The 26,077-nt window shown below is 44.4% G+C and overlaps 1 protein-coding gene across 3 annotated transcripts in view; it reads right to left on the bottom strand.

The window, feature by feature from the left end:
- Window positions 1-20,943: 20,943 nt before the first annotated feature.
- BCL11A (B cell CLL/lymphoma 11A) overlaps window positions 20,944-26,077 on the bottom strand; it is a 99,220-nt gene continuing 94,086 nt past the window's right edge. For all 3 annotated transcript variants that reach the window (XM_006083309.3, XM_006083310.3, XM_014447060.2), the window contains exon 5: window positions 20,944-21,449. In XM_006083309.3, the coding sequence (XP_006083371.1) occupies window positions 21,358-21,449 (92 nt within the window). In that variant the 3' untranslated portion in view covers window positions 20,944-21,357. The remainder of the gene's footprint in view (window positions 21,450-26,077) is intronic.

Raw genomic sequence — 26,077 nt, 5'->3', positions numbered from 1 at the left:
AGCAAAGCTAGGAGTGGAAGCCCCAGAAAGAAATGACTGCCTCCCTACAAAGAGCAGCTATTGGCCACAGGGAAGAGGCTCTTTCAGGCTCCTGTGGCATCAGAACCCTCCCTGCAAGAATAAATCACCAAAATCAGTACATCTTGGATCCTGGGCATGAAACCTCCAGACTCATGTCTAAGCTCCTGCTCTTCTGTGCTCACGTTTCTTACTTAGCAGCCCAATTGGAGCATCAGTTTCAGAAGACAGATTCCTTGTTCCCAGGCAGAGGGCGAGGGGTGGGAGGGGGGTGGGAGAACTGGGTGCGGCCTAGCCACACTCTCATCAGACTCATTAGAATCATCCCTCCTGCCTTGGACAGGTGAATGCTGGACAAGGAGGCTGTGACGAATGAGAAGGTGGTTTCAGGGACATCTGGTGCAAGATCAATTAGACCAGGGCCAAACTAGCCTGTGGAATAGGAAATATCTTAGTTACATAGGCCTGGGGACAGGGGCAGAAATCAGTTCATCATTTAAATTTCAATATTTGTCTGAGGGAGACCTGAAGAGTCTTGCAGGGAAATACTATAATTGCCAAAAGAGACTGGCACTTTCTAGAATTTTACTACATCTTAGTGATACCTCCACTCTCCTTGGTTGAGCAGCACCATGCTAACTCATACCACTGTCCTTCTTAGGGTGGTACCTCATCCCAGTTTGCTCATTTGCCAAATTTAAAACGGAGGGAAACCCCTCCTTCTCAAACCAGCATGGTTGTTGGGCACTCTAGTCCTTCCACACAATTTTGTTGAAAGCATCAACTGGGGGCTGTTTTACCCAAAGTGACAAGGGATTGGGGCTGATGCCCTGACATTCTCACCTGGAGGAGTCAGGATGAAGGCAGGTTAGGGCCTCTGTCTGTGACCCTGGCACAAAGCAGCATTATCCATCCCAGGAGGAGAGGAGACAGAATTTACATCTTGGGCCTCTAATAACAGATTTGGGAGGGAGCTTGGAGATTATCTAATGCAAATGTCCAGATGGAAAATAAGGAAACTGGGATGGAGGAACGTCAAGCAACTTAAAGATTAAGGCCGCATAGCAGGATGGTCCAGGGCGAGGCTGCTTTTCCAATCTGGTGCTCTTTCCACCTCATCACACAAATCTGTCACGAGAACACCCAGCAACCAAATCAATGGGACTCAGAGATGAACCTGGACAGCCTCCCAAATCCTATGAGGGCTGCTCCCCACAGTCACCACCAGTGGCAAAGGGGAGGAGGGCGGCAGCAGCTTCCTTTAGGGAGATTCAGTGTGATGGCTAAGAGGCCACACCACATCTCCATCAGCCACCGTGTCCTTCTGGGGCTTCACCCCAACCTCCAACTTCTCCTGATTGTCAGACTCCAAACCATCCTGTGCTCTCCTCCCATCCCTCCTCAGGTACACGGGGCTGGTAAAGAAGACGAGAGAGAGGGAAGTGGTAGGCACGGGGGTGGAGGGTGTCAGTAAATCAGAGTCACCCCAACAGCCTCCCTGAGAACCTTTCTAAATTTACAGACAACTTTTGAAAAGCTGGATGAATACCCAGCTCAAGTTGATTCCACAGAAATGTAATTTCTGTTTTCAAAAACCAAGCCAGCAGCCAGGCAACTAGTACTTCTTCAACTAATGAAGCATCTTCTGACAAAGGTCTTAAAGGGAATGAAAAAGGTTTTGATCACATCTAGAAAGGAGTCTGTGCAGCTGTAACATACGCCCCTTGGGAACACAGGGTTTTTAAAATCATGACTCTTCTGGCTTCTCCCATTACTATTCAGGTTTATTAAGCCTCATCTGTGTACATGTACCTGTAGAAAGGTAATTCAGACTGGGTACCATTTTAGTAAGCACACGGAAATTGCCATCAAAGAGTAACTATCTTATATTCTCACCTCCCTCCCAGCTTTCTCTCCGGACTTAGAGACCATCACTATTAGAGCATATGGGAGTAAGGCAATGTAGACTATCTCCACCCTCTCCAATATTTGGGGGATTAGATGGTAATTTCAAGTAGATACATTTGAGCCTAAAAGACCATGACATTGCCAAGTTAAACCATCTATTCCAGTTTTCCTCTGCACTTCACTGTCCCCCCATTTACCTTGTTCTACCTCTCCTCTCTGCTCTGTTCCTGCAAATCTTTTCTATGCTGAGACCCAGCTTAAGATCCTCCCAAGACATCTCACCAAGCCTCGCCAACCCACATCACTCTCCCTTCCCTGAATTCATGTAGATAGTAAAGTAGTATTTAACTACAATACATGCTATATTGTGCTTTGTCTTGTGATTGTTAGATTTGTTTCCTTGAAGTACATGACTGCAAAGGCAGCATGTTTGATGGGAAATGCTCGATTAATATCTGTTGAATGAATGAGTGAATAACAGCACAGATTTTGGAGTCAGAAAGGCCTGACTTTACCTCTTTCTAGTTAAATGACCTTTATCTAGTCACTTACCTAGTTTAAGCCTCAGTTTCTTTATCTGAAAAATAGTAATAATACTCCATAGCTCAGAAGAATAAATGAACTACACATAAATAGCTGCTCAAAAACAGAGTGTACCCCTTACCTTTGCCCAAGTATCCCATGAGTCAGCATTCATTTATCATCTAAATCAGTTTGTATGTATTCCAGAGTCTTCTTTTTTTTTTTAGAGAGAGAGTGGAAGAGAGAAGGAAAGATGGAAAGAAACATCCATGTGAGAGAAACACATCGATTGATTGCCTCCTACACGAGCTCCGACCAGGGTTCGGGCCAGGGAGGACCCTGCAACCAAGGTACGTGCACTTGACCAGAATTGAACCCGGGACCCCTTGGTCCACAGGCCAACGCTCTATCCATTGAGCCAAACAGGCTATGGCAGAGAGTCTTCTTTTTTAAAGTGTTCACGCTGGGTTATGAATATGTCTACCATATTTTAATTAGGACAAAGTTTGGCCTATTGATTATGAAAAGTTTCCAGAAACCAAGACCAAATCCCATAGCAAAAAGACACATGGAAGTCACTGTATAGATGTGTGTTGATATGCTTTCTTATCTGAGAAGGACAATTCCCCAAACTTGGTACAATTCAGAAAATACCCTGTTTACTGTGTTTCCCTCAAAATGCCTTGTACTGTGCTGCACACATAGTAGGACATAGCGGGCACACCTTTTGAGTTTGTAAACTGAACTAGAGTCATGATTCAAAAGTGTTGGGAATTTAAGTATGTAGTTGGGGTGGGAGGGAAATGTTTTCAAAAACTACTTAATTCTTTGCGCTCAAGACTGTATTTCAACAAAACAGAACTCCAAAAGAATTACCCAAAGCTGCAGCCAAAACAGCCCTGGGCTAAGAGTTGTTGAATGGTGTTCTTTAAACCCTGCCTCATAAATACTCCCCGTCTACTGACCCCATGCCCCCACACAGCCTCTGAGCTGGTCTACTAACCCCAATACATGTTAAATTTATGATTTCCAAACAAGATAAAAGACCTGATTGGATTTATTTCCTTTAAAAAAAATAGCATGAAAGAAAGCATTCCATTCCTGACCAAGTTGAGACCCTGAACTGGTTTGTTTGCTACTAGCACCTACTTGCCCATCACTTAGGCCAAAACTCCCTCTGTAGCTTCGTCTTCCTTCCCTGACTGGCTTGAGTCTACTCCTGTCACCACAAATTGCTCATGGCAGTGGCTCCTCAGTGATTCACTGATTCCTCCTACAACCGTGCCTGGTGACTTCCTACCTGGTCACCACTGAGCATCATTCTCCCAGGTTTCCCTCCCAGGTTCTCCCCTCCAGGGAGAGTCACATAGAATCTTGGAGTCAGAAGTGACCTTAGAATTCATCTACTCATTTTACAGATGAGAAAACTAAGGCCCAGAGAAGAAAATAAACTGAGAGAGCAGGAACTAAAACCCAAGTGTCTTGGTTTCGAATGCAGTGATGCACCACCAGGCCCATGGCCTGAAGACGCCCTCATGTCCCTCCCCCAGCACACGTTACAGGAGCCCCTGTGAAGTCCAGGGCGTTTGCCTTTGGAGCCTCGGTGCCTCGGCTGAGCCTCCAAGATGTTGCCTGGAGAGGCTCTCTGTGGCTGTCACCCTCCCTCCCAACATCCTGTGACTCCAGCCTCGTCTTACCTGACTTCTCAAGGTCAGACTCCTTGCTTCTGGAATAAAGTGAGATGTGCAAAATCTGACAAGCTAATCCATCTGAGGAAGGGAGACTAACAACTCCTCCCACATAATTTGAAAATATTAAAACAAGGGCTTTCTAAAGAAAATGGCTTTGCTATCCAGACCAGAACGGTAACTTTTAAAGAAGTCATTTGAACTTGGAGGGTGAAGGGATGAGCTGCCCTCTTATGGGTAAGGCATAGGAGCTGGCCAGGCTCAGAAGTGGCCCAGAGGCTGCAGGCAAAGAAACAAATTCCAATCATTTGCTTCCATCACCAGTAAATACGTGCTGAGTGCTCCCTGAAAGCAAGTCACAGGGTTGAAGGCTTGGGGTCCTTTGCCCTGGTCTCAGAATGTAACTTCAAGTCTCTCACATTCCTTTGCTTTTGAGGCCAGTTCTTAACCTTCAAGTTCATAAAGCCCAATAACGACCAAACGAAACTCTTGTCCCCACTGTGTCTTAGCTCACTGTTCACATCTTGCATTCCAGTCTCTTTCTGTCTGCAGACATGAACCTTCAGGGTTTGACGGGCAGGGAGTTTTGCAAGGATAGGCTGTGATTATACCATCTTGTCACTTAAGGGTGAAAAAAGCGGGGAGGGAATTCCAAACAAACAAGGAATGGCCACACAATTTAACAGGACAGATGGGATTTAGAATTTATCTTCCCTGACCCACCCGAGTACATGTTGGAAAACCAGATCTTCCACTTTTCCTAATGGTCTGTATGGACAACAATGGAACTTTTAGAATGATACCAGTAGATTTCACAGACTAACAGTAAAGAGCCCAGACCCAGGCCCTGAACATTCCCCCTGCCTTTGGAATGTCCCCATGACTTGAAAGAACCCCACTTCTTGTGCTTCCTAAGTGTTCAGAAATTATTCAGAAGCGGAACTACAGTGAAAGGGAGCAGGACGCCCGGAATGTGATGGTTTTCTCCGTTTCCTCCCCAACAGAAGCCTTCCACTAAAGTAAATGGCGCTGAGGGCGCAGTTCATCTCAAAAGCACTCATATCAACCACCGGCTTTAAAATGGACATAAATATCAGGTCAGTTTCATAGCCGTTTATCCTACTCTCGGGATAAAACTCATAAATAAATTGGAAATGGACACTTCTCCAACCCCAGAGAGGTGACCCCACCCGGGGGCGCCAGGCACACTGTTGTGTAATAAAAGAAAACCTGCTTTTCTCGGGCTGAAACTGGCTGGGACTGTTTCCCTGAAGGTGTCTCAGGTCCCAGAGAGTGCCTCTCTCTCCTGACAAGCTGCAGGCCCCCAGGCAAAGGGCTTCCCCTCCCCCTTCCATTCCCACGCCGCTGTCTCCCACCCCAGCCCCTGTCCTTGCCCTGTGCCTTCTCTGCTTTCCTTACAGACTCTGGTTTGCTTTTTTGGTTGTTGGTGGTCCTTTTTGTTGCTTTCTGTTTGGGTCTTGTTAGATTTTTCAAAGTGTTTTTTTATTGTGGTAAATTACATATCACATAATATGTACCACTTTAACCAGTAGTGAGTGTGCAATTCAGTGGCACCAAGTACATTCACAATGCTGTGTACTCATCCCCACCATGCATCTCCGGAACTTGCTCATCGCCCCAACATAAACTCTGTGCCCATTAAACACCAACTCCCCCTTTCCCTCTCGCCCCAACCCCCAGTATCCTCTCTCCTGCTTCCTGTCTCTATGAACTTGCCTGATCCAGGTAACTCATGTAAGTGAAAGCATACATTTGCCCTTCTGTGACTGGCTGTTTTCACTAAGCATAATGTTTCAGGGTTCATCCATGTTGTAGCATGTGTCAGAATTTCGTTTCTTTCTATGGCTGAATAGTAGTATTCCGTTGTGTGCATATACATTTTGTTCATCAACTCATCCGTTGATGGACACTTGTTTCCACTTTTCAGCTACTGTGAATAACACTGTTGTGAACATAGCTTATAGATATTGTTCCAGTCCCTGCTTTCAATTTTTTGGGGTAGGAGTCCCATTGCTGGATCATATGGTAGCTAATAGCACTGATGACATGCTGCCAGTCTACCCCAAGAAAGGGCACTGAACCAAGTTATTGTCTTGGAGGGAGGAAGAAGCAAATCAGAGGACTTTAACTTGTCAGAGAAACAGTGGTCCACAGAGCTCATTTTATACCATCCTCACACAGGACTAAAGCATCGACCCTGGGACCTGATTTGACTCCTAACTAGCTGTGTAATCTCAGGAGAGCCCCCAAACTGCTCCGAGCCTCGGTTTCTCGGTGAAATGGAGGTAACAGCACCTGTCCTGCTTGTATCATCACCATCCAGTGAGAGAATGCTTGTAAACTTTTTGTAGGCCAGCAGTTACACAAAGGTAAGGAGTGGCAGTAATAAGAAAATGGCAGGGAATCTAAGCCCTCCATGAACTTCTTCTAATGCCTCCTCCAAAAGCCAGGGGCTGCTTCCCCAGCAACCCAGTGTGTCACTTGGGCATCTCTCAGGTGTGCATGTGGAGTCAAGCACTTAGGGCTTTCCCTTCCAAAGCACCTGGAAAGATGGCTTCTCAAGGCTAGATCTAAACCGCTGGAAAAACATGATGGGAGATGGAATTTTCCCACTGAAGGTTATGTTGGTCCTTCCAAAGGGCCACTTACATCTGGGCACCTCTCCAGAGAACGATGTGTGGGCACTCCAGGGAAAGCCACAAAGTGTGGAACAGGGACAGGTGGAGAGATAAGAAATTACCTGTAACGCTCCAATTAACAAAGCTCTAGGAGACAAGCTCCTATTTAAGAGATAAGCTGGGTTTAAAAACAAAAACACACATACACACACACAGACTTCACTGAACAATGCAAAGTTGAGCAGTGGCCTTTGCCGCTGCACGCCTAAAATACCTTTAGATGCTTCCACTCTGCTCGATCAGTGTGAAGTAAACTGGGCCTCATGCAGGGTTGGAGTCTTCAAAATGCACGCTCTGCACCCAACTCTCTTCTTGGTTTTAGCTGAGTCCGTCGGCCCTGCAAAACCAATACAGGTTCTTCTCTTCACCTGTCCAGACCCAAGGACTGATTGTCTGGTTATTCTTTAGCTCACTCATACTTAAGTGTTACCTCAACCCCGCCTTTGCAGTGTAAGCATTTTCTCTCATGATTGTGTTATGAAAGGATTTTCATCTTATTAAAGAAGTTTTAGGCAGGTTAGTGGGAGCAGAATTAGTCCAAGAAGCCCCTCAGTAAGCCCCAAAGGCTTACTCAGCCTGCCTCAAGGTCAACAAGTTTAATTACCTAGGGTGGCCCTGGGTCCCTGTCCTGAACCCTATCCCTCTCTTCCCTGTATCCCTAACTTCCACTTTCAAAGAGAGGTAACTGGCATCCTATTTCTGGAGAGGGCAAGGCAGGACAGACTACCCTTACGTCCATAGCTTTTTCCAGGGCTTCTGCCAACACTATCAGAGCAAATGTATTCCCTCAGCACACCCTCTGTGCCCCTCAAGATGGACAACCCTTCCCTCCTCAGCCCACATCAAGGTGACACAGGTGTTATCTAAAGGAGTATTTCACGGTGTCATGCTTGTGCCCTGACAAGCTCCAATGTATCCCCATACTTCCTATGATATTTTTCCCTCTAATCACAAAGATTTAAATCTCCCCTCCCCCCCCAAAATGATCATTGTTTGGAGGACTCTCTCTTCATTATCCAAACTCTACAAACCCTAAATGGTAAGTGCCAAATGAGAGGTTCATACAATAGGTCAGAGGGCAGGGCTGGCAATACTTTTTAGAAGTCAATACATGTCATTGAAATGCAGAGCTCACCTAGGGGCTCTGGGGAGGGGCTAGACGCTGTGCATTTCTAATGGGTTTCCAAGTAATGCCCAGGCTCTGTGGTCCACTGATGCACTTTGAGTCTAAGGGGTGGAGGTCCCTTCCCCCAGAGCCACTAGGTGAGGAAGGCTTCTGAGAGCGGTAAGAGCTGAGGAACACTTTTCTCGTCTGTTGGACCCCACAGGAGTGAACACCTGGAGAGATATAACCTAGCGATGCCACCCTGAGAGGGAAGCATAATTCACCTGCTCGGGGGTGGCAGTGGTGGCGGGAAGTCCGAGTACACCCAGCAGACTATTTGTGCCACCTGAGGAAAGAGGAACTGACCTTGTTCTCGTGGGGAAGTACATCTTCTCTTGTCCAAACCACAGACTCACAACAAGACTAGCTCAAGTGAAGTTCCTGCGATGACCACTGAGCATGGGCCTGCCTCTTCTGGCCCCCACCCAGGAGCTCCCTCCCCATGGGTCTGGGCCAGTCAAGCAGGCCACCGTTCCCCTGCCCTGTGGCAAGACCCCAACCTCTCCACCCAGGAGCACAGCACCACTTGCCTTCCCAAGCCAATGCTGTGATGCCTCGAAGCCCAAGCCAGGAAAGAAAGCTGTGTACACTGACACTTAAACTGGATCCTTACAATTATCTCTCAATCCTGGCCTGCCCTGTGCTCCTCTATCACTTTTTTCTACAGCTAAAGTTACTCGCCCTCATTTTAAGTACATTGTGCAAAAGGCATAGGCCAACTTCTGATATATTCCCACAAGCAAAATTAAATACCAGTAACATGTGTTTTAGTGAATTGGGTTCCTCAATTTGCATCTTATAATAAGGATGTTATCATACTGGTTTATGGCTCAGCTCTTTAGTTTGTATCTCTCTGGGGCTAGATTCCCCTCATGAGTTCAATATAAGTCTATGAACTAATGTAATTTTAAAAACGCTTTTCTTCTGTGTTAACATTAACACCCTTATGAGTGAAAGGGTTTTACTCCCCAAAGTGTACCAACTATTTGCAGTCACTGGAGGCCGCAGTGACATCCGTGGCTGCTCTTAGTGAAAGAGTTGAGTCAGTAATCCGGTCTGCCACTAAAAAAAAAAAAAAAAAAAAAAAAAAAAAGGCTTTTTCACCTCTTTGCACCGAGACCTAATCTCTGGTGTGTTCATTCCCTTACATTTAGATTAATTATAAAACATTGTCACCAGAATATTAAAGTAATGTTTAATACACAGAAGGGAATAAGGTATTCTGGAAAATGCATAATTTTTCTAGGATGATTTTGCCAGTTGCATGCAATATGATCTTTTGATTGCCAGCTATAGAAATATTGTGACTAAGCTTTCACTAGCTTTTTATTTTTGCAACCATCCTGTCATAGCACTTTGAAAACTGTAAGCTTGGCCGATCAAAAAAAAACACAACCTAAGGGTGCCCATGCTAAAGAGTTCTCTCAGTCTGGTTCCAAAAGAGGGTGGTGCAAGGAGAGGGTATAGAGTATACAGTAGCACTTTCCACTTCAGCAGCCCTAACACAGCAGGATGGTGGAGAAAAGACTGAACCAGCCCCCTCTGAACTAGTCTCTCTCACACACACACACTCACACTCACACTCACTACACACCACACCACACACACACACACACACACGCCATGTCCCTTGTATATGGGAAGGTGTCAACATTCCAAAATGGAAATCTCTCAAGCCCTCTCACTTGCTTCAGATTTTCCAAGCTCTCGTGCAGCCACACCCCCAGGAGGGATGGTTTAAGTCAACACAGGACAGCAGCGAGTGGAACGTTCCTTGCTGGCAGTGGCTGAAATGGGACCTGTGCTCCTTGGGGGGACAGCTCCTGGGGACTGGTTACCTCAGCCATCTCCCTCTAGGTCACTGGGCTCTGTCCTGGGCTGTGTTGGTTAACAACCAAGTGTCGTTACCAGCACAGAGCTCCTGTCCTTCGAGGTCTCGCTCCAGGTCTCTGCAGGTGAAACTTTTCCATTTCAATAATAATTTTTTTAAATGATAATAACAAATGCAGCAGGAGCCCACACTCCTCGTGAGCAGTTGCCACACAAGTTGGCGTTCCCATTCCTCTGTCACGCCACCGAGAACGTTGGTAGAATTCTTTGAGCTTTTAAAAACTGGAACTAATGTTTAAATACTTATCCATGTCACTGGATGACAATACGCCCAACACCTGTCATCTTGTTTCCATGATCTTCAAGGCTTCCTGTGCTTGTCTGACCTCTACCCTCTGCTCTTCCAATATATATCAGTTGTATATATGAAAAACTAAGCCCTCTTACCCCAAAAGGCTCAGAGTCTGGAGGCTTAATTACCTCTCCATTTGCCACACAAAGGCCCCGTGGGTCGGAGTTAAATATGATTTGCAGTAGGAGAGGGAACAGGTTTACTCCACTGCCGCCCATCCTACATCTGTTCTGTAGACACACTGTCTCCTTAGGCTGGGAGAGGATGAACAAAGTTTCCCCGGCCAGCTTTGTGGCCTTGACCTTTAGCTTCTAGAGAAGAAAGGTGGGAGCCCAAAGCAAACACAGTTTCTGACCATAAGACTCTAGAAACTAGGGAGTGATGAGTACCAACGATCCAAACCCAGCCATGTCCTTAGATCATCACCGTCTTTGCAGATGAGGCCTGTTCTCCTGTGTGGGTGTGGATGTGGATGTGGGTGTGGGTGTGGGTGTGGGTGTGGATGTGGATGTGGATGTGGGTGTGGATGTGGGTGTGGATGTGCGGGTGGCACACACAGACATGAGTATGTTTTTGTTTTAAGCAGGTGTCGACATAAGGAATTGTGTCACTGTGCGTGGGTATACACTTCCTGAGCATACACCATACTTCTGACTCACGGAGAAATTGGAGAAGGTGTTAATATGCAAACATATTTCTGACTCACGGAGAAATTGGAGAAGGTGTTAATATGCAAACTATTTCATTAAACAATTAAATGGACACTTGCATTTCCTAAAGAAGTATGTACGGCTTTCAGTGGTCACCGTTTAGGGTGTGGCTTGGGCCCAGGGCTGACATGGAAGACGGGCCCACGGGCTGCACCTCGCAGAGGCCTGGCTTCCCTCCCCGCTCCCGCCGAGGTCTGTAGGGGACCCGGTGACCCCGGTGGTCCCGCTACCTGCCTTCTGGATTCCCTGGGTTTCAGTGCTGAGCAGTGAGCTGTCCTGAGGAGCGGACTGCTTCGTTCGTGCGCTGCTCCAAGAAGCGCGAGGAAATCTCACGCTGTCCCGGGATGAAGTCTCGTGCTGTCCCGGGATGAAGTCTCACGTTGTCCCAGGATGAAATCTCGCGCTGTCCCGAGATGAAATCTCACGCTGTCCTGGGGGCTGACCAGGGATGAAGTCTCACGCTGTCTGGTCGGGGACCTGAAATAACCCTCTGGCCCGCCTAGCTGGGCTGTGCCTGCTCCCGCCCATTAGCCACTGTCAGATCAGCTCTTGCAGTGCTTGTGTTCCAGTAACCCTATTTCACCTAATAATGGCCCCAAAGCACAGGAGTGAGGATGCTGGCGGTTTGGACATGCCAGGGAGAAGCTGGGAGGTGCTTCCTTCCAGTGAAAAGGAGTCCGGGACAGAAGATTTTGAGAGATACCACATTTATATATATAACTGTTATAGTATGTTGTGTTAATTGTTCTATTTTTAGTTATCGCTACTCTCTTACTGTGCCTAATTTATAAATTAAACTTTATCGTCGGTATATGTGTATAAAAAAAAAAACTATCTATAGCAGCGGTTCCCAACCTGTGGGTCGAGACCCCTTTGGGGGTCGAACGACCCTTTCACAGGGGTCGCCTAAATACATCCTGCATATCAGATATTTACATTACGATTCATAACAGTAGCAACATTACAGTTATGAAGTAGCAACGAAAATAATTTTATGGTTGGGTCACAACATGAAGGATCACGGCATTAGGAAGGTTGAGAACCACTGATCTATAGGGTTGGGTACTATTCACAGTTTCAGGCATCCACTGGGGTCTCGGAATGTATTCCCCCGCAGATGCAGATAGGAGGGGCCACTGGACTTAACTTGTTCTATTATACTCTATTTCAGTGGAAAGGAAAGCATGGGCCATATGATCAGTGTTCTCACACCTCAGGGAGCATCACCACTGGTGTTGAAACCCTTGGGCAGCTCCCAGCCATTTCTGACTGATTCTCAGCGTGTATTTGTATCCTAGACAATCCTCCTAATGAGAGGGGCAGTGCTGAAGCTTGTGGCTGTGGACAGGTCACAGGAATGGGGAGGGGACTCTGGGAGAAACTCAAGGGTGTCATGGAGAGTTCACAACCCACGTCAAAATGTAATTCTTGATGCGCCTTAAGTGTTCCAACTTCTGACAATGGACAGTCGTAGACCAGAATTGCTTCCAGGAGAAGAAGGGTGGTAGGCAGGGGGAGGGAAGGTAGGATGAGGAGACCGAAATACAAAAATACAAAGGTCTCTATTTTTGAAACATAAGCTCCAAGAGAGTGAATCCTGCTCAGCCTTACTTTGTGCACAGAACATTTCTCTGATTCTGTATAAACATGCTTGCTTATTTTCAATTCATGCTGTCTGAAAGTCATATAATGCTGTGGCCAAGTGACAATAAAATCATATTACAGGACCTGGAATGTATCAACAAGCATACAACAAAGAAGAAAGCAACATAATATAACTTTTACAAATAACCAAGAGAAGCCAAAAAATTCTTAAATCTCCCCCACCCCCACCCAAAAAAAGAAATCCTTGGAGTCCATTGACCTAGTAGTTTTCTATTCTTTTTCCAGTTAAGTTTATCATTGTGCTTGAGACATGATGTTAAAGTGTTAAATGCTTGATGCGACATGTTTTCCCTTTGTATTATAAAAATAGTCGATCTCTAGGAACTAACTGACCTGTTTGGGCCTCAAGGTCTTTATCTTTAAGCTCTTTATTGTGTAGGCTTCTAACAACAGCCAACATGTAAGGAAGACCTTTTGTTGGCTTCCGTAGACTGGAATGGATGTAGACCAGGGCAAATAGGGAATTTAGATATAGTACCATCTAACAATTGGATCATTGTCTGCTTGAAGGTGCTAAAGGTGACTACATAGTCTGACCCAAATATTCGTAGTAGAACCCTTTCTGTAGGAACTTGCCAACACCTGCAAGGGGCAGCCTCCTACTGGTTTCTTGGTCTCCTTTGAATTCCCCTTCAATCTATTCCAGGTCTGGTATGCTCTTCCTAAAACTTTTCTACCAACATGACTTTGAAAAATTATTTTTGACTATGATACAAGCCCCTTAGCCTATCATTAAAGGGCATCCATAACATGGCTCAAAATTATTTTTCAGCCTTACCTTCCATGATTTTGTAGACAACCCTTCTTTTCCTGCCTCACTGGTCTAGCCTTTGCCCTCCAAGCTCCACAGTACTGCCTTGAACTGGTTTGCCCTCATCCTTTCTCTTTATCATCTAAATCTTAGCCTAACTTGGATGACCAATTAAAAGCCCAATATCTGGACCCCAGAGAAATGATCTTTCTTCACATTCCTATACTTTGTATCTCTCACTTCTGAATTAATCATATTGCATCCTTCATTGTTAACTGCCTGCTTTTATGCTTATAATCTTATCACACCCCATTAGGACTGACTATAATCCCTTTGAGGACAGGGGTTAGGTCTTACATTTCTTTGCAGTTGCCCACAGTCCCTAGAACATACCTTTTTGCACACTGGAGGAATGGAAGACAAACTGGGCTTATGTGATGTTCTGAGAGATATCACAGGACTACATGTAGGGAAAGTGCAGATTTCTTTGTCATGTTCCATTTAGATTAAATTAGCAGCAGGTAATCAGGTACAGGTCAGGTTAGAGAGTTGAAATACATGGACTTATCCCCTATATAGGTCCTTTACCCTTGATCACAGGACAAGAACAGTGTTCCTATTACTACTCTCCTTCTAAATCATCTACTGTTATTTTTTACAAGAAGAACTGGGCCAAATGCATGAGGAAACATCAATGTATACTCATCCCCACCATTTGAGAAACAACTTTTAAGTCTGAGTCTTACTGATCAGATATAAAGAATAACATTCAAAAAAAAAAAGAATAACATTCCCATTCATTCAGGAGCTCCAAAGCCCCTTGCCTGGGACTGCTATCTACATTGGCAAAGTGAATTATGTATTAGCATTTTAAAAGGCCCACTGTTCTCACCACATCAGCTTAACTGAGACTAGTTATTTAGTAGGATTCTAATTAATTTAATTCTCCACTGGTGGCAATTTCTGATGGGCAATGACTGTGCCTTTTACCTCTTTGCATTCCTTCCCCAGCACTTAGCTCAGTAGGTTGCATATAGCATGGACCTAATAAATATTTGTTGATTGAACAAATGAAGGAGCCTTACTACAGATGGAGAAGATGCTTGAGTGAACTCAGACATGCCTCACAAAAAGCAAACTCCCAGTGCTGAGGACGGACAGAAATGCAAGCACCATGGGAAATACTGATAGCAGCCTTGCTCAATAGTTAACAAGACCAGAACCCTCAAAGCCAAGCCAGTTGGCATATGCTTCTTAATCTGCTTACTTAGCATTATTGTTATTGTTTTTATATGGTATCTTCACCCTTTTGCATTAGTAACAAAAATTATTTTCATATATATACACTAGAGGCCCAGTGCATGAAAATTTGTGCACTCGGGGGGGAATCCCTCAGCCTGGCCTGCACCCTCTCGCAATTCGCAATTCAGGAGCCCTCTGGGGATGTCCTAAGCTAGCAGTCAGACATCCTTAGTGCTGCTGCGGAGGTGGGAGAGGCTCCCGCCACCGCTACTGCACTCTCCCTGTGGGAGTGTACTGACCACCAGGGGGCAGCTCCTGCATTGAGCATCTGCCCCCTGGTGGTCAGTGTGTGTCATAGCAACTGGTCATTCTGTCATTTGGTCAATTTGCATATTAGCCTTTTACTATATAGGATTTTTTTTAATTGATTTCAGAGATAGAAACATCACTGATGAGGGAGAATCATTGATCAGCTTTCCCCTACACACTCCCAAATGGGGATGGAGCCCACAACCCAGGCATGTGCCCTGACTGGGAATCAAACCATGACCTCCTAGTTCAGAGGTCGATGCTCAACCAATGAGCCACATAGGCCTGGCAGTGACAAAATTCTTGAATCAGATCGATCCTGGAAGTCAATATGTAGAGGTTAAGAGTGAGGATTCTGGAGTCATGTCAAAGTGTTAATACCAGTTGTATAACCTTGGGCATGTCACTTAGTCTCTTGAAGCTTCAATAAAATGGGAATAATCATAGTACCTACTCCACAAGATGGTTACAAAGAAGAAATAAGAACAAGCATGGAAAACTCTTATCACTGTGCCTACAACACAGTAAATGCTCAATAAACGTTAGCTAATATTGTTATTTCTACTTTAACCTATATTCTGTTCTTTACCAAGCTCTAGGCAGTCTGCTAGCTAAGGACGGGAAGGGTTAGGCATTCAATGAGAGATCATATTTCAGACATATCCTGGCCCTCGATCTGCAGGCAGCAGATGTGTGGTGCTTTGCCACTCCTGGTGGGATGCGTGAGGCCCTGTGGGAAAGGGCTGTCCTTCAATGAGTGCTACCCTCCAGCAAGGAGAGGGACTTCTGACTTTAAGGTGCACCAAAGTGTGATAAAATGTACCCCATAAAAGGCAGATGCAACCATTTCAAAAAATGTGAGCATTTTTAAAACATGATGGCAGCCTTAGATTCCAAACAAAAATCACTGCAGCTTTTTTATTCTGTGACATAAACTTTAAAGAAAACGGGTTTATTAAGCAAAAGCAAAGGAAAGTTCACCCTGAAGATGGACCACTACTTCATTTCCCCACAGCCATCAGGACTGGATATCAATATCCCCAACCCTCTGTAGGGCCCAGGGCATTCGGATGGCTTACACTGTTTAGTCTGTTGTGTGCGACTGGTTAGCAGGTAGGCAGGAAGCAAGGTGTGTCCTTCCATTTTTGGAGGGAGTAATGGGCCTTGAATGGGGTCAAGTACAGAGAGAGGGGACACCAGGCAGGTGAGCATGGCAAAGACAGAGCCACCATTACAACCTGGAGCTGCTGGCTCAGACACCAGCACCATTTACTAGTCTAGACCAAAGCCCCAGGAGTCCACCCCCAGCACAGCCTGTCAGAGGGAAAAGAAAGTCTACTCTCCAAGAGGCTGAAAAATAAAAGGAATGCCACAAATAAGGCCCAGGGGCTACAGGCAAATCCACACAAAGGGGTCTGCATTAAAGTCAAATCTCTGGTGTCCCTGAGTTCTGAGCTGCAGGTGAGCTTCGGAAGAGAAGTGTTTGCATTTGGGTTTTCCCCCTGTGTGTGGTGAAGTAAGCAACAGGTAAAACGGGGCGCTCTGAAATAGGGGCACGAGCAACTCTCCGCCAACCAGGTCATCTCCCCGTGCCCCTCTGTAAGCTTTCAAGGTGTCTGAGAAGAGAGGACGCAGTGGCAGGGAGAAAGGAGCAGAAGAGACAGCGAAGCCAGCAGACGCTGCCTGTTTGCATCGCTGTCTCAGGAAATTCAGGGAACTATCACTAGGGGGGAAAGTCTGGCAAATGACTTCCTCTCCACCCCCACCTTGAAGGGAATGTTTGATTCACGGCTGCTCTGGGAGACGTCCTCCAGTCGTGCTCCTATTTCAGGGATGACTTTGCCCCTGCAGGCTCCTAGCAGCTGCTCCCTACAGCAACTGCCGCCCTGTCCAGCCGCAAGACATGGGAAGTCAACCCGTGTTCATTCAAAAAAGAGTGCATGTGAATCCAAGGATGGCTGGCAAGAAAAGCAATGGCAGCAGAAGAGCTGAACATAGCAGATCTAATAAGATCACATTAGTACATCTCTAAACACAGAGCCTGGGACCCCTGTTCAAAAGGGGAAATGAGTAAGATTTAATCTTGCACAGAAAAAGACTGTGCAGCCTGAATAGGATGTGAAGTGGAATAATCCTCACAGACGAGTTGTATACCATGTCCATCACTCCTCCCATTAGTTCATCGCTCCTTCCCCACCTTGGAACTCAAAATTAAATAGCCCCAGTAACATGATTCAGGTCATGCTATTGGTTATATGGATTCTCTAGCAGGATGTGATGCAGCCTCGAAATTCAAATTAAGTGGGAGTTTCTCTTAAATCCTGTCTGGAGAATGGAGCAGATTGTGCGATCTATTTAAGTCATTTGAAATGCATTTAGTTTTGTTATGCCTTTTTGACTTTAAAGGCTGTCTCCCTACAAGGGTTGGTCCCTAAGTTTATTTCTACCATCAGAGAGGTAAACTAAAGGAGGAATCCTCCCTGGTAGTGACCTGTCATCAGGATGCTGCTTAGAAACCTTTGAAATGTGGGCCATGCTTACATGCTCCCCGCTAGGACTGGCACCCAAACAAGCTTTTGATTTCATTCTTAAATCCTTCTGTAATGCACACTCTTCTGCCATTCCTGCCGCTGAACTTCGTAGGCCGCTAGGGAGAGATTTGCAGTGAGAATTCCTTTGCACAGGAGCTGGAGGCTGGGATTCCAGTCCTGGCTCAGCCATTAACTCTGTGGTTTCAAGCTTGGCTCTCACTTTTTTTTCAAGCTGTGTGATCATAGGTCCTTCACTTAATCCGTGGGCCTCTGTTGCCCTGATCTGTAAAATGCATGAGTGGGGTGGCTCCTTGCAGCTTTCGTCTGTTCTGGTCCTACTGAATTCCTAGAATCACTAAGAAAATTGATTCTATCATGTCTATAAAAGTGCTTTATAAATCTTCAACATTTCCTGGGAGCATTTTTAAAAACATAAAGCAAGGGGAAAGGTAATGTGGCTTAACAAAGAGTATGTTAGTTTATGCCAAGATGGGATGGAAAACAGTTACTGTCTCTGGATTTTGCTGGAAGTGAGAAGTTCTTTGGCTTCATATAACCCTAGGGGCATACAAACTGAAGAGTGCTGTCTCTCCTGGGGAGTTGTTGGTTAAGAACTAAAACAGGATGGATCCTTGCAGTTTGTTGTTTTTGAACTTCCAGCTGAACTTCATACGGACTTCACAGCCAGCCTATAAATTCCTCAAATCTGTTCCCTCACATTAGACTCCAAAAGGAGCCAAAGCTGTGAGGCATGGAAGAAGAGAAACAATAGCCCACCAAATACTTCAATTCTGACCCTCTCTACCACTTCTTTCTGGGACATTGATTTGTACAATAAGAACTCTTGATAGTAATAAGCATTAGTACTGAAGAAAAATATACATGTTAATGTTAATAATCATCTTTTTCAACATTAACCTCACTATCTAGCCCTCAAAACAAGAAAACCATGTCAGGACACATTCCTTGAAAGATATTCCTCACTCCTTGAAAGGCTTGGCTCATCCAATGCAAATGCTCTTGAAAACGCCAAGCAAAAGTGCCCAGGAAACATTCTGCCAAGATTGGGGCCACCCAGTTAGGCCCCCATAGAATTCAAGTTAGCTCTCCTTGCCTAAGATTTTTTTTTTTAATGACCACCAGGTGCAATCGTTTATATTCAAAAGGCTGGGTGCTAGGTGCTGCAGAAGCTACTGAGCCTCTCTCATCATGCACCCAGAAGTCTAACAGACCTCTGTGTTTAGTGTGACGATCTGGACAGACCACAGAATTAATGTGCATAGACCAGGCTTGGTAGGGTAAGAGCAATATCCCATATTTGGTCCCCACCCTCTCAAGCACCCGGGGCTGTGTCCTCAAATCCAACCTCGGTGCATGCTGGGTCAACAGTTAATGTCTCTGCAATGTGAGTTCCAGTCTCAGGAGAGGGCTTGGTGAGAACCCCAACTGGATTTGTCAGCCCCTTCTGCTGCTCCGACCATTTGCGGATGGCCATGACCTTGACAGGTCACACAGGGAAATGTCTTCAGTGATCATCAATCCTGTGTGGGTTTTCAAAAGTCCTAGCCCTAGCACAACATCATTATTTCATAGGAATTTCATAAATGAATCTTTTTCTTTCAACCAAAAAAGGTATGAGGAAAGGGATGGCCTTTTTTAAAAAAGGGGGGAGGGGATCTTTTTTTCTCCAAAAGGGGGAGAAAAAAAAGGTATCCTTTACCCACTCCCTCTCTCCTCCCCCATTCCCACCCCCCTAAAATCTCACTTCGAGAAATATCTACTTATTTACAAACTGTCTCTGAGAGGAAATAAGAAATGAAAGTGTAGTGAACACCAAGTGTGGTTACCAAGCTGAAGTTGTCCAAAAAACATGTTTGTTGTTTCAGTCAGGTCTCCCCTTTAAAGTGCATCACTCTAGTTATCAGCAAGGACCTTAGCACATTCAGGAAGGATGTTGTCACAAAATCTCTAATGGTCTTAAGTGTCAACAACCCAGGCAGAACAGGGGCAGGGAGAGTGTTTCTCCACAAAACAGTTTGTCTGGAAGTACCATCTCACCTAGGTGTGAAGGCATCTCAAAAACTCATCAAGGCCACCTAGTCAGTCAGGGTATTTTTTTGTCATGGAGAAGCCACTGGGGAAACGTGGCAAGGAGGGAACCTTGCTCCTGCAGTGCACACAGCTGTTGGCGGGAAGACAACTGTGCATGCCCTCACCAATGGACATCTTCGATGTGATGTGTATGTGTGCGCGTGAGCCATACCTGTGGGCTGATGAACACTCATGGCATGTGTGCTAACAGCACAGGGAGGGACATTCCCTTTGATCAGTTACAGAGTTTAATGGGATCAGCTCTGGATCAATACCAGAACACCTGGCTTCTGGGCTCTCCCTCACCTTATTGACGTGGTCTCAGGCAAGCCCTTAACCTGGGTGAGTCTCACTCTCCCCATCCTAAAGTGGAAGTTGTGAGATGTGTCCCAACGAGGGTCAGATGAAATAATGTACATGAAAGCACTGTGGAGAGTATAAGGCAGCAGGCTACTGAAAGGAGTCATTATTTATGATGAATAAATAAGCAGGAAAGAATCCAGGTGCCAGTCATTTTGTTATCTTCTCACAAGGTGAGGTAATCTAGCCAGAGGGTGAGTGGGTACGATTCCCCCCCGCCCCCTCACATGCACAGCCAATAGGTAAATCTACAATACATGGGTTTTATTATTTATAAACCTATTTTAATATGCTATATGGTTTCGAGTTCTCTTCTGGATCTCCAGGCAATAGAAAACACCAAATTGAGAAAAGTTCTTTGCAAATTAACTGGGCCAGAAGGAGTCTTTATCACCTGTCTGTAAACATAACTTATTTGTGTCACTGATTTCTAAGTAATGGGGCATTACTATCATTACAATAGTGTGTTCTGATCTGAACCTCTTTCCTCCGAAAATTTTCCCCCTTATAAAATCTGTTTTAAATTTCTTGATGTAAGTAATAATGAAGTTTTATGTGTGTGTGTTTGTCTGCATTAAGATATATTTGCCAAAGGTTTGGGAACCTAAAATTAGAATATTTAATAAGCAACTAGTGACATTTGCCACCTTCCTTGGGATTTACCACTAACCCAGTGACGTTATCTTTCTTGAGCTAAATTAAAAGACAAATTCAAATCCTGCATGGTAGCCACCAAAAGCATATATTTGAAAAACAGAATTCAGCGTGCCATATTATGCATTATTTAATGGTATGCAAATTATAAGTCAGACAGTTAGGAAAACCACACTTCAGCATTAATAAACAGCAATACTACTACTACATTAATTATGATATCGCTATGATTTATTCCCAAGTTTTGCATGTTGCTTCTCCTTGAAAATTTATGCCATCCAATAAGCAGTAACCTATTTCCCCCTCCTACGCCTCCTACCCATTCCTCAAATCTGTCCTTCCTACCCACCCAATGGGTGTCTGCAGGAAATGGGTACAGAAATACAAAGTTATAAGCAGCTGCATTGTCTTATAAACATTAATAATTAAAGAACAAGAAAACACCACCTAAAGCTCCAACATTTATTGTGTCAATGTTAAGCACACTTTTTAAAAGACAACATAGAATGTATAGAAACAAGGGGTCGGGGACTCATGCTCATTTCCACGATATGGGTAATTAGGTTGGCTGGTTTCAAGGGGCCGGGACGTCACTCGGGGCAGCGTTGGTCCGTGGGCCCTCTCTATGGGACTGATTCACTATTCCAATGTGGGTCTGTTTTTTTGTTTTTACTTTTTATTAAAAAATATAAATAAAATGGTGCTGCAGGCCCAGGCAGGAAGGCCTCTGCAGGACTCTGTCTTCGCACACGGCTTCTTGGAGGCTACTGTCAGAAAACACCACAAACTAGCAGGATGACAGACCACGCAGATGTTGCCGGGCGGCACGCGTCCACCCCGCCCCTGGGGGCTTCAAATTTTCTCAGAACTTAAGGGCTCTCGAGCTTCCATCCGAAAACTGCCACACATCTTGAGCTCTCTGGACACTACGCCGAATGGGGGTGTGTGAAGAACCTAGAAAGAGGATGGAGACAGAGGAGGGGGAGAAAAAAGGTACAGGTGTGACTTGGCCCAGTGATTTTCTGTTCTCTAACTAGCTTTTTTTTTTAACACTTATAACTTAAACCAGCCACAGGTTGAGCCACTGGCATCTTAAACATGATTTCCAAACTCCATCCCCTCCTCCCCCAATCTCTAACCTCCGAGTGCCTTTCCCATGAGCTCCCTCCGTGCCTTCCCCCAAAGGACCCAGACCCTCTACCCAATCATATGATAGTCCTAATAAACTGGGGACACACCTGGAAGGAAACACTTTCCCTTATGACTGAGAAAACTTGAGTAGGAAACAGTCCTTTGGTTGAGGAGAACAGGGGAGGAAGGAGGGAAGGGGGACATTTCCTTAAAATAATAATAAAATTATAAAGAAACTAAAAATTCAAAATTGATGTAAAAGCAGCACAACGAAAACATGAAATGTCATCAAGTTCAACGTCAAAGCAGCCAACGATTTACAAGAGGCGAACAAATCTCTGAAGAGGAAAACCAGAACCCAACAGAGTTGCTCCCAAATTGCACCAAAAACTGCCTGTAGTTTCTTTCAAACATGCAGTTTTCTTTTCTTTCTTTCTTTTCTTTTTTTTTTCTCTTTGTAAGGGGGAAAGGCAATGGTGAGGGAAAGATGGGAGTTATTTTCCTCCGGGGTTCCTCCCTGGCTGTGTACATTGACTTGAAGCAGCAGAACTGGGAGTCCGGATGTGGATGTGCCGAGGAAGAGGGCTACCACTGTGGCATTCCAGGCCTCGTTGCCATGGCGACCTGAAGCAGGGGCCTGGGGCCTCCTCTCCCCTGACTTGGCTCCGCAGGAGGCTCAGGGTCTGGAGCTCAGCTGCTCTCAGGAATCCTGAGTGGTGGAGACCTGGGCTGAGGGGCCTGCTGTGTCCAGGTGGGCTCTGGGAATCCGGTTCCCAGTCCAGCCCTAAGTCATTGTCGTTGAGGCCCCTTTGGCTGATACCCCCATCAAACCCCTTTGTCAGACCTGCTACCAATATTTCAAACCCTAACAGACAAAGTATGGCATGGGCATGTACCATGCTCACTGTTATTTAAAAGCACAGCCCCCTGTAGGTGTGGGGGGGGAGGGGTCCCTGTAGGTTTAGAGGGTAGACTTTGGAGAAATCCTTAGATTGCCTTTTCTGCTGTTTCATAAAGACCTGACATATGCTCTCTTTAAGTAGTCTTTGCCACTTTACAGGAAGGAAAACCAGTATTTGGACCAACCACTGCATTGTGTTCAGCCAAGTTTAGGGTTGGAGTACAATAACCCATGTGACCTGTATTGGTCTTCTTTCCCATTTGAAAGGAGAATTAATCTCATCCTATGACCATAGATGACACTGGGAAATAGAGAGAGAGAGAGAGAGAAACAGGCCCATCCCCCTAAAGGCTGATTCACTGGCCATGTGTTTTGCTAAATGAAACAGTGGGTTAATGAGATAACAAGATGATAGCAAGCAAAAAAAAAAAGTGATACCCAACAACCCATGTCTACAGTCTGTAGCTGTCACAGCCCTGGAATAAATGTATGTAATCCCAATTCTGCCTGTGTGTTCTGATGTCCATTTCTCTAAAAATGAGTTCATTTATTTGTAATTGGGAGCTTCAGGGCCTTAGGAGACACTTGGGAAATTTTGCTAAGTGGCTTGTGCCTTTTAAAAGTTAACAGTCTTTCAAAGAAACACTTTTTTCCAAGCAGTTTAAAGAACACTGCCAATCCCATCCTCACATCGGCAAAATTCCCACAATTTTTCTTTTTTAAAAGTGAAGTTTTCTGGGGGGAAAGAAAAAACAAAAAACAAGAGAAAATGGGATGGGTACATTCTTGAACACACTAGCCGGGGGACAACAGAGTAACAGCATCATCAGGAAGAAGACAGGATTACAGCACAGTCATAAGAAATCATGTTTGTGTGTGTGTGTGTGTGTGTAGGGAGTGGGGGAAGGGTTTAAAAATAGAAAACCCTGTATTTCCTCCCTCACTCTCCAGAAGTAAAGTGTTTGAAACAGGACAGGATGGGATCTTTTCAGGAAGGCTTGAAATATCCCAGTACCTTTTCCCAAACTTGGAGTACCTGTGAATAAGCCACCTCATGTCCTTATTTCTCCAAACGAAATATCTAACCCTCACTGCCACTTCCTTTCAAATTCTCACTTCTAGCATTATGAACATATACAGTATGTACTTATTGCATATACAAAAATGGTATTTAAATAAACAGCTCTGTCACAGAACGCCCTGGGAAAAACTCAACTACTTCACACTTTCTGCCATTGCTGTTACAAACGAAGAAGCAAGTGTAAACCTCACTTCTTAGCAACCGTTAAGATGGGCTCGTCAGTCCTGTAGGTCCTAAACAGAGGCTAATAAATGGTCTCAGGATGGAGATAGTCCTTGTATTGGGTTTCTGGGTTAAAGTCTGTGAGAAATAACATCTGCTGTATTCCTGTTTATTAAGTTGTTCTCAAAATGAAGATAAAAAGGCCCCTTCTTTATAACTGGCAGTTCAGGTATATAGAGGACAGTGCATCCACACATTTGGGAATGTCATATAACCTTATTTGAAATTTTTGAAAAATGTTAATGTTCATAGTATTCCCTCATTTTAAAAGGATATCGTGAATTCATCCTACTGTTGAAAATGTGGGGGATTTTTTGGTTATTTTGCATTAATATTTTTAATTTTAATGTTCTGGATATAAGATGTCATTTATAAGTTATATTCTTATTGTCTAGGTTTTCATACTTCCATTGTTTGTTCAGTTTCAGAAATAGTATTTTAGCAGAGGGCCTTGATAAGTCAGGAGACTAAGAACCCTGAAGAACCTGTCTCCCAATAAATTTATTTCACTTTGGGATCATGTGAATCAAGCACAATCTGTGATTTATCACCAGATGTTTGCATCCCTTCTTATCTGCCATTTGATTTAAGAAATCTGAACATACAAGTATACAGTATCCACCATTAATTCTGCCAGGACGCAAAACCTAATTACACTAAAAGCCTCATATACTGAGAAATTAATATAAATACTGTATATAAAATGTGCACAGCTGCACTCATAGCTCCCAATAAAAGAGTAATAGGGACACACAGCGGTTTTAAAGACATTTAATATGGTGGAGCAGAAGTCACCACGTCTAAAACTGGCCTGGCACTGGGGAATAGTTCTGTCTTGAACAGCATTCTGGATTCAGTTGTGAAGTAACCTAATCTAAAACACATATATCTGCCCTCGGTTCATTGCCAATTATCAAGTTCTACAAGTCACCAGCCTTGCACCATCCCATCCCATCCCACCCCACCCCATCCCATCTCTCCCAAATCCCCTCTTACTAGACTTCTCTCTGCCTCCACTCTCTGCTTCCCACCCAAACAGGCTTTAAAAAACAAACAAACACCCTACTACTTTCTCTTTATTTAGAAAGATAAGACTATTCTTGCCTCAGATAAAAGGCTTTACATGAAAAGGCCACCTCACAGGCACCAGGGCATAAGAACTGAGCAACAGAAAAAATGCTACCACGAGAAGACAACAGAACGGCTTTTGTTTTGGTTTTTACAAGAATAAAAACAATGTTGTGTCCATTCATCTACACTGGGAATGGGGAGACGGGTATCACAGAAATATGTGTTGTAATAAAGCAAATAGATGCTGCAACTTGCAGTATTTGTAAAACTGACAACATAGATTTCTAAGGGGCTGGGGGGGGGGGGGTGGCTTAAAAATAGACCTAACTTGCTTTTCAAAGATGATGTTTCATTTCATAAATCTGTTGATTGACCAAAAGATAATTAATTGAAAGGTGTTCCCACCCTAATTTGCTATCAGCCAGGAAGACCCTATAAAAGTGCCTAAAAGATCTGTCCCGTCGAGGGACCCTAGCATCTCAGAATCACAAGGCAAACCACCACACATCTCAGAACATCAGTGGCTGATTCCACAGATTTGGCTACATCTGGTTACTGCTTTCATTCTATTCTCTCTCTCTCTCTCTTTTTCACCTGATGCCTTCATTTCAGGATTTTTAGATTTGGGAGGTGTGTTCATTTTTGACATGAGGAAAGACTTTATGTGGGAACAAAAAAGCTAATTCCTTTTTTAAAAGAACAAAACACCTTCTTTACATTATGCTCTAAGGTAGGATGAGAATGGGAGAATAGAAAAGAACTTTTAGACAATAAGAACAGCAAAAAAATCTAATGGAAATCAAAGCTTAAGATGCTATTACCACTATGTTTTTTTCTTTATATCTGAATGGATTACTGTGAGGAGATAAAGGGAAAGTTTTTAATATCAGACTGAAAACACCTTCTATTTCTTGAAAATTATTCTAGAACTATAAAATCTAAAAACTATTTCCATAGTTTGAGATAGATCTATTTTAATATAGTAAGTATCTTATGTTCCTTTAGGGTATAATACATGCATCAAAATGCCCATAGAAATAATCCTGAAAAAGACTGACTGGCCTTCTCTTAAAACTTGTTATTTTCTTGAAAGTAATTTATAGAGTGTGTCAAATGAGGACACAAGAAGCTTACATTGTGTACTTTAATTTTTTTATTTTTTTTCAATAAAGGGAC

The sequence above is a fragment of the Myotis lucifugus genome, unplaced genomic scaffold (genome assembly GCF_000147115.1).
Source record: "Myotis lucifugus unplaced genomic scaffold, Myoluc2.0 scaffold_6, whole genome shotgun sequence".
Lineage (NCBI taxonomy): Eukaryota > Metazoa > Chordata > Mammalia > Chiroptera > Vespertilionidae > Myotis > Myotis lucifugus.
The sequence above is the reverse complement of the archived record's forward strand: the minus strand, read 5'-3'. Positions and strand labels throughout refer to the sequence as shown.